General features: G+C 37.0%; 1 protein-coding gene across 1 annotated transcript in view; it reads right to left on the reverse strand.

Moving 5' to 3' along the window:
• The window catches only part of LOC135219337 (heart- and neural crest derivatives-expressed protein 2-like), a 37,132-nt gene extending 32,358 nt beyond the window's left edge, over positions 1-4,774 (reverse strand). The window contains exon 1 of the mRNA XM_064256014.1: positions 4,157-4,774. Within this exon, the coding sequence (XP_064112084.1) occupies positions 4,157-4,741 (585 nt within the window). The 5' untranslated portion in view covers positions 4,742-4,774. The remainder of the gene's footprint in view (positions 1-4,156) is intronic.
• Between the last annotated feature and the right edge of the window lie 4,610 nt (positions 4,775-9,384).

The following is a 9,384-nucleotide window of genomic DNA, read 5'->3' on the forward strand; positions in this document are numbered from 1 at the left end:
ATATAGATATATATATATATTATAATATATATATATATATCATCATATATATATTGTAGGTTCTCAAAACTATTAAAATAAATTCTACGCTAAATTTTGCCGTATCGGTATATTAGTTGAAGAAATCACATGAAGCAGCGTGGGAATACATATATATATAGTCCCGACGCAAAAAAGTCTACATATGAGACAGTAGTGCCATTGTGATGAATAGTAGGAGTGGAAATTCGTCAAAAGTCTTACCTCAGTCAGTGAGAAAAATTCATCGTCGGTAGTGTTTGTCACCATCGAATAAAATATCACAAAAATACTGTGATTTAGTCAATATTTTGCCCTGTCGTTGCCTTTCATTTATTTTTCTCTTCTGTTTTATCGGACGTTGTCATGATTTCACGGTTGAAAATGCAGAAATTCAAACTTCGGTAAATATGTTAGGTTCGAATGATTGGAATTGAGTATTAGTTACAATTCTTACGTGAATTGATCCTTCCTGCAATACGCTCGAACGCGTATACATGCAAAGACACATATACTGTGTATACATATGTATGTATGATGTATGTATATATATATATATATATATATATATATATATATATATATATATAATATATATATATATATATATATATATATGTGTGTGTGTGTGTGTGTGTGTGTGTGTGTATGTATTATATATATGCATATATGTATATATCTACAACTTTCCTTTAATTAATATGTAATTTCCTGAATTTAACTTAGTAATAAATTACACCCAAAAGGAACATTAAGTAATGAGCGCTTCCGCCCCAACCAGGATTCGGACCAGGGCCCTTGGCTTAGAATCAATGATCCGATATAATGCATTTGGTGTGTGCTATTGCAAAGGTACAGTGAATTCGATATTGAGTATATTTGTCCCTTAAATTTTGTGGATATAGAACAGTCACGCGTATTCGTGTAAGTAATTCTTATATATACATATATATATATATATAATATATAATATATATATATATATATATATATATATATATATACATGTGTGGTGTATATATATATAGTATATATATATAATTATAGATATATATATATATATATATAGTATATATATCACATATATATGTATATAATATTATTATATGTATATCATATATATATATATATATATACTATATTACATATATAGATATATAGTATATTATATATATATACATATATATATATGTATATATATTACTACAAATATATATATATAATTCTTATATATCCAAACATATAATGTATAATATATTATATATATATTATTATATATATATATAGATATTATATATATAGATTATAGGATACATGTGTTTGTATATATATATTAGATATATAATATATTATATATATACTATACTATGTATATATACATGTCGTATATATATATATAAATACATTATATAATATAGATATAGATTTTATAGATATATATATATGTATATATAATAGATATGTAGATATTTATACATAGTATATTATAGATATAATTATAGATATATATATAATGTGTGTGTGCGTTGTGTTGGTGTTTGCTGTAATATATATGTGTATAGAAATACCTACCTACCTATTAATATAGATATATTATCATAATATATATATATATAATATAGTAAATATATGTTGTGTGTTTATGTGTGTGTGTGGGTATATATGGTATATATATATGTATGTGTTAATATATAATAATATATATATACAGATATATTATATATATATACATATGTTTGATTTCAAATCAGCAAAAATGAAGAACTTGATGATTAGCCGAACAAAGTCACAACCAGGAAGGAAAATTGAAACACTGGAGATGACAAAAGTAATAAGACGAAACTACTTGTTCATATGTATGTATATATATATATATATATAATATATATATATATATATATATATATATATATATATATATATACCTATATAACCGTAACACTAAACGCTTCGTTTTTTTTTGCGATTCACATTATAACCTATATTCATAAGTCCCTCGCTCCGTGAAAAACCAAATTCTGTCTCGTCCGAGCAATAAAAATAGGAAACCGATATCGTAATTTTCAGTCAGGCCCAGAAGCGAGCAAAGAAGCGATTAGGCCCAGAACCAATATTCCTTCCAGGAAGGACAACTCCGTAACCTCCGATTTACGCTGCGTGATGTTGGTGGAAGTGTAGCTCATCACGCGACCTAGAAATCAAATACGGATAAATTCCACAATTGATGATATACTTGTGCAGCCGTTTTGATGGGACAAGTGGAGGGACGTAGCAGAAAGAGAAGTTATCGCGGCTGCAGCCGAATGAAGGTATTGAGAAAGTAGTATATATTGCGCCTGAATATATGTATACACGGCAGCAGTTCCAACACTGATAGATATTTCTCTCATGATCTACACATTGTCCTCATGTTAAGGACAATGTCCTTATACTATTATGTATTAGGGGACAATGGGAAAGTATTGTATATATATATATATAGTATATATATATATTATATATATATATATATATATATATATATGTATATATATATAATATGTACATATACGTAAATATAGGCGTATATGCATATTTCTGGTCACTTCTAACGAGAATCTGACGTAATTGTAATAGCCACCATGCCCCATGCCCTCTTATTAACTTCTCGAATTCGTCGCAGTTTTTGGACACGCTTTTCACTACAAAGCCTTAGGTCTGTGTTGTTATATGTATACAAATATGAGATACGTAATGTACTGTCGCATGCGATGAATATTACAAGTTGTTGGACCGAATACGAGTTTATTGTCGATGCAATCTGCGTACCGTCAGTCTTACCCATTGTCCAGTAAAAAGAAAAAATAAATAAGCAAATAAAGCTACCATTGCCTGAATCCAACGTTACATCTATGACGTTTCCCTTCTTCTCTGATGCAAATTGGACCGCTACCACTGGTGCCTCAGGCCTATTTGTTATTGATTAATCGAGATTCCAAATACCAGTTTGTTTCTTAGTTATATTATTATTATTATCATTATTATTATTCAGGACATGAAACCTATCATACGGAACAAGCCCACCAAAGGGGCCACTGACGTGAAATTGAAGCTTCCAAAGAATATTAAGGTGCTCATTAGGAAGAAGTAAGAAGAGGTGCAGGCAAATGCAGAAAGTAGAGACCCGACTTATTATAAAAGTAATACGTTAACAAATGAACAAATAGATAAAAATGTATTAAAATGCAAGGATAATAGTATTAGGGTAGTATTGTATTGCACCTTCACAATTCCGTTAAATCACGCATTTGACATTGGTACGCCATTCCTCTCTCTCTCTCTCTCTCTCTCTCTCTCTCTCTCTTGTATAGCAAAGGGTAATAGTTCCTATCATTCTAATAGGTTTTATTATATGGCTGCGGGTTTACCCGTGTCTCCTCGGATGGACTAATAAGCCTTGGAGGCATCCCAATCTTTGTAACTCCTCATCATATTACGGTGACCAGTAAAATCAATGTGCACTGTGTGTATTGACAACTGACTCCACATCACCATGTTTTCCGTTATAATAATGTCTTGGCATCTTAGAATTTAAGTTTATGATTGATACCTAAAATTATTGAAGAGATTCGAGACTCGGAAAGCATAAAACATTAATTTTTCAACTGGTTTAACCCAAGAAGCATTGAAAGATTGTTATGGTGAAAGTTCCTTTCGCAGAAGATCTTACAATAATGTCATCTGGAAACGACGCCGAAACCATCGGTGATATGGAATTTGTTTTAGGAATGATATCGAGCTGCCTGGATGTGTGAAGGATCACTTACAATCTGCTGCAAAGCCTTAAAGTGGCCATGGAATCGAACAGCTGATTTCATAAAGGAAAAAAGTATCGGAAGAAGTTTATAATAAATTATTTGTCCTGCTTTATGTTTCGCAGTTTAAGGTGGAGTCTTCCAGTTATACCTCATCTTTCAGTCTTTTTCATTCCCCACAAGACAATCATTTCTAGTTTGCGGTCACAACAATCCAAGCAAACCCACCCCAGTTGGAGTCGTCGGTAGGACACCTCTTTACATTATTATGCAATATAAAAAGTCTGGAAAAAAAAGAAATCAGAAAAAACTGTCTCGCAGAGAACTTACCTTTTCGCGATGACGTGGACGTGAACTTGCGTGGGCGTTCTGTTCCCAGTGGAGGCGGGCTGAAGATCCGCCCTGAAGGGCTGAGGCGGCTGCTGCTGCTGCTGCTGCTGAGGGTCCTCGCTGTGGAGGACCTCCATGAGGTAGGCGATGTAGGAGGTGGCCAGGCGCAGCGTCTTGATCTTGGAGAGTTTGGTGTCTGCGGGGACGTTGGGGATGCACTCCCGCAGCTCCGCGAAGGCGTTGTTGATGCTCTGCGTCCGCCGACGCTCCTTCTTGTTGGCGGACGACCTCCGTTTCACGACCCTCCCGCAGCCGTCGACCATTTCTATCGTGTAGTCTGACCCGAGGTCGTGAGGCGATCCTGGGCCGACCACGAAGCCCCCCGAGACGCCGTAGTCTTGACACGCCACTGCCACCTCGGGGGAGTACCTCTGCGGAAAGCCCGGGGGCGCGTAACCCCACCCGGAATACAGAGCTTGCCCCGGGGGGCTGGGGTGAGAGTAATACTGGGAGTAGATCGCGTCGTGAGACGGGGCAGCTGTGCCCATGGCGGCGTGGCCGTACGTCTGTGGCATCGAATACCCTCCAACCAAACTCATCTTCACTACGCACTGACCTCTTGGGCCCTCAAAGGTTCGAGAACAAGTGACAAGTGCCTGTCGGGACACCATCAAGAAAGGGGGATTCGGCGAGCTCCTCCCGTATTCCCTTCTGCCCTGCTCCCGTTGGCTGAGCCTCCCGTCAGGCCCCGCCCATTTTCCTCGACGTCCACCAATGAGAAGGCGGAGGGAGTGGTCGCAATGTGAGGTATGGTCGCGCCAATGATGATGCTTGTAACTCAATTATGGTAAATTAGTGGCCGTTCCCGACGCACTTTAGTGTATGAACCGCGGCTGTAGCCGTGAGTTAGTAAGCTATAACTTACGCGAGGAGTGAGAAAGGGGGAAGGAAGAAAGAAAGAGAGACGCGAGAAAAAAAAAAGGCGGTGGGGTAGAGGGGTGGTTCTCTCAAACCAAATTACCCCCTTCCAGCGAATGATTCTTGGGTCTGTCGGGGGTCGGGCGGCGATTATGGATTCCCGACCCCCTAGTTTGAAGGTAGCGATCTCCTCCTCGGGGTCAGGTAGTCGGGACTGACAGAACTAACAGATGAGTAGGCACCTTTGCCCACTCCGGGATAATGACGATCATTTTCCGTCTCGTCTTTGACACCGCTCGAGCTGAAGGAAGAGGCGAGGAGAGGTTCTCAGGTTCTCAGGCTCTTTAAGAGATTCGTGCCGCCCTCCCGCCACCAGCGTCGTCTTCACTGAACTGGTTCCAGAGATCTAAATCCTTTCGTTCTCGAGTTTAGATAGATATCGTCAGAGATGAGGCAGTGTACGTGGCATTATCAAACCTAGCAGTTACTTCTACAAAATGTATCATTACTTATAAGTGTTCTGTCTTTTCTTTTAGCTGTACATATATATATATATATATTATATATATATATAGATATATATATATATACATATAAGAAATATATATATATATATGGATATATAAATATATATATATATATATATATATATATACATATATATATATATATCATATATATATATATATATATATATATATATATGCATGATAATACTTTATCACTAACTTTACACAAGATAATTTCATGTTTCTTAATAATAAACCACAAAACTCGATATGGAATTCTTGATGCCTTGGAAATAAATATCTTCCATCCAAAGGGAATAATATACAGTAAGGACTTCTTATATTACAATCCAACCAGAGTTAATATACAGAACTTAAGAATAGTCTGTCTACCTTTTCACCCGAATTTCATATCTGCAATACCAGTTCTAAAAACTGTTGATAATAATTTAGCATTTAAATGTAACAGTACTTTAAGAAATATGTCAATTAAGAATAGTCCGTCCAATTCAAAGAATATTGTATACGGTATCCCTTGTAAAGATTGTCGTAAGATCTATATCAATCAGACAAATAAAAGGATAAAAAAAAAAGATGTTCCCAACATGCTCTTTCAAGAGGCTCAACAAACAATGGCATTTCAGATCATTGGATTAAGACAGGCCATGCCGTTAAGTGGCTTAAGCCATCCATAACCAGCAAAGCCAACGACTATCAGGAAAGAAATCTTCTGGAAACTGAGTTCATTGAAGCCACGAGCACCAGGAATTTGAACCTCCGGCCTGGATTATCTCTTGATCCTCTTTCCCAGTCCTTTCTGTTTGGAGAATATGCTGCCTGAATCAGGAAACTGCAACTCCGCCACAATTAGTTAATTTTGTATATAAAGCTCTGTAAATTATTTTTTTACTCAATGTGAACATGAAAATGTAGAATAAACTACGAAAGTATTGGTTCCAAGTCCCGGTTTTCACTCGCTTTCTTATGTGGATTTTGTGATGGTCTCAAGCGCGTGGACTTTCGCGCTACAATTAAAAAAAAAAAAAAAAAAAAAAAAAAAAAAATATATATATATATATATATAGATATATATATATATATATATATATATATATATATATATATATATATATATATATATATATAGATATATGTATGTACATATATATACACACACACACACACACAACAGACTTCTAAGATCAGGGAAAGAAACGAAGTGCAGCTGTGATAACTTCCATAGGAAATGAGCGAGTGAGCTGTAGCTGTGGACATAATGGCAGGAAATATTTATTCGGTGAATACAGATATCACAAAAAAGCCCTTTCCACCACTTCCTCTGATGTCTTTGTTTCCTCGGTGGTCTTTGTTTTCGAGGATTCACTTCACTTCGTCCTATATTGGCTACGACGACGCTTGGCTGACGTATAATAATCATAATCGCAAAAAAGGAAAAAAAATAATGAATGAAAAATACTGAGACTACGTATCAAATGAGCACCTAAACGTGAAGTAGTCATTTATTGGAATTGTCTATTGACCGAATGAAGCCATTCGTTAAGAACAAACCTCTTTCTTTCTCCGAACTTTGTTTTCTTGTGATGAGATGAATCAGCGCTGGCAGAGATATCTAATTTAGCTCAGTCACTCCAATAAAGATGTGACAATACATATTGCCTCTTCTTTGGTCATGCCAAAGCTGCCCTTTCAAATGAATCATTTGTAATGACTCCAGAAAACATAAGGCATGATCCGATCTCCAGCTTACTCGAAGCGCATGCAAGATTTTCCCCTCATACTTAATTTATAAGCATTATATTCCTAGCTTTTAACGTAACGAGAACGTGCTAAAATCTACAGTCAAATAGAGCCTTATCTTACCAACGAAAATTAAAATTCAACATGTGCATAATTTTTACGTTTTCATTTTAATAAATAAATCATAAATATCCTATCCTAAAAGTCCTTTATCTTTAACTCAAAGCGAAACACCTTTTTCGGATCTTTTTAGGCTCTGCCATGAACCTTTCCTATACCTACCCAACAACAATGTAGTTTGTAGGCTTACTCCCCGAGTAAGCGAAAACTCAGAGAATTTCACATTCGCGAGGCAGTTATAAGGCGAAGGGAAGATCAAACCAGCTGCCCCTCGAGTCTGTCTGCACTTTGCAGTTGTCACAAACTGATCTGTCTGGAAATCATCGAGTTGGAGAATATGGTCACGCTGACCAATCAAACGGCTCTTGGCGTTTATGAAAATTGGACTGAGAGGTCAAAGCCCAAAAACCATTTCACTTCACACAAGCAAGAAGACGTCTGGAAGAGCTTCACCAGCACGAGATCATGACTTCTTACTAAGAGAGAACAACTTCAGTAAGAGTCTGAAGTCTAGACTTAAAGGAAGCCATGTCAAGATTTAGTGTACGTAAGCAGCTTCGTAGATGTAGACCTGGCGTGTTGACAGGTCTACATCTACAAAGCTGCTACGTACACTAAATCTTGACATGAATTCCTATAGAGGAGTGCTTTCTAGATGTTGACAGACTGAAGGATTTCTGTTCCGGATTCCCTAACATCACAGAGAAGTAGATGTATCATAGAATGACTGACACTGGAATGAAAACACCACAAATTTAAGAAATCCGCGTATTGCTTCGGAGCGGTTAGCTTCCTCGTCATTGTGGACGCACAAGTTGGATTTTAATATGACCTCCCTGGTAGGGGCGGCCATAATGCTCCGAAAATGTATGAGGATTTTTTAAATATATTTGTCATCCAATTTAAGGTTTCTTCAAAGGGATAAAGCGCTTCAATGAACATCGTTCTCGGGTCTCCTCAAAGATACCATCGACACCATCAAGACCTACACACTGAAGACATTATGAAAGGTCACTCGGGATGGATTAAGCACAGATTTTGACGGAAACAGGAGATGAAAAGAAGGGGAATTTTTGAGGACTGGGATTTAAAAGAGACATCGAAAGGAAGCCGTCGGTTAGAAGGAGGAAAAAAGTTAAGTACTATATCTTAGTTTAACCAGACCACTGAGCTGATTAACAGCTCACTTAGGGCTGGCCCGAAGGATTAGATATTTTTACGTTGCTAGAAACCAATTGAATACCTAGTAACGGGACCTACAGCTTATTGTGAGATCCGCACATTATATCGAGAAATGAATTTCTATCACCAGAAATAAATTCCTCTGGTTCCGCGTTGGCCGAGCCAGAGAATCGAACTTCGGACCACCGGATTGGTAGCCAAGCGCGAAATCCACTCGTCCAACGAGGAACTAGAAGGAGGAAACGGTAGGGAAGAAGAAGAGGTTCTTGAGGAGCAACGGCAGAGATGAGAAGAGAGACGATTATGCCATCATCACCTTCAGCCGAAATAGACCATAGCATCATCTTGAAATGAGAATTGAGAACGGGATCTCTGTTCTTAAGAAACATTCGATCGAGGGTTTTTTTTTTTTTTTTTGTCAAAGAAAATTATTGTACCGGCTTTGTTTGTCCGTCCGTCCGCCCGCACTTTATTCTGTCTGGTTCTCAGATCTAAAAAAATTATTGAGGCTAGAGGGCTGCAAATTGGCATGTTAATCACCCAACCACCAATCATCGAACATACCAAATTGCAACCCTTTAACCATTGGTAGTTTTTATTTTATTTAAGGTTAAATTTAGCCATGGACCATTCATGTGGCAGAACTTTCCTTAGGCAGGGGACGCACTCTCACTCTACCGTATCTGGTGAGTAACTGAAACGCTACCGGTCGATTTTTTACTTGTTTTTGGTTTACCTTGAACAGGAAATTCTGT

This window comes from Macrobrachium nipponense, chromosome 1 (genome assembly GCF_015104395.2).
Source record: "Macrobrachium nipponense isolate FS-2020 chromosome 1, ASM1510439v2, whole genome shotgun sequence".
Taxonomy (NCBI): Eukaryota; Metazoa; Arthropoda; class Malacostraca; order Decapoda; family Palaemonidae; genus Macrobrachium; species Macrobrachium nipponense.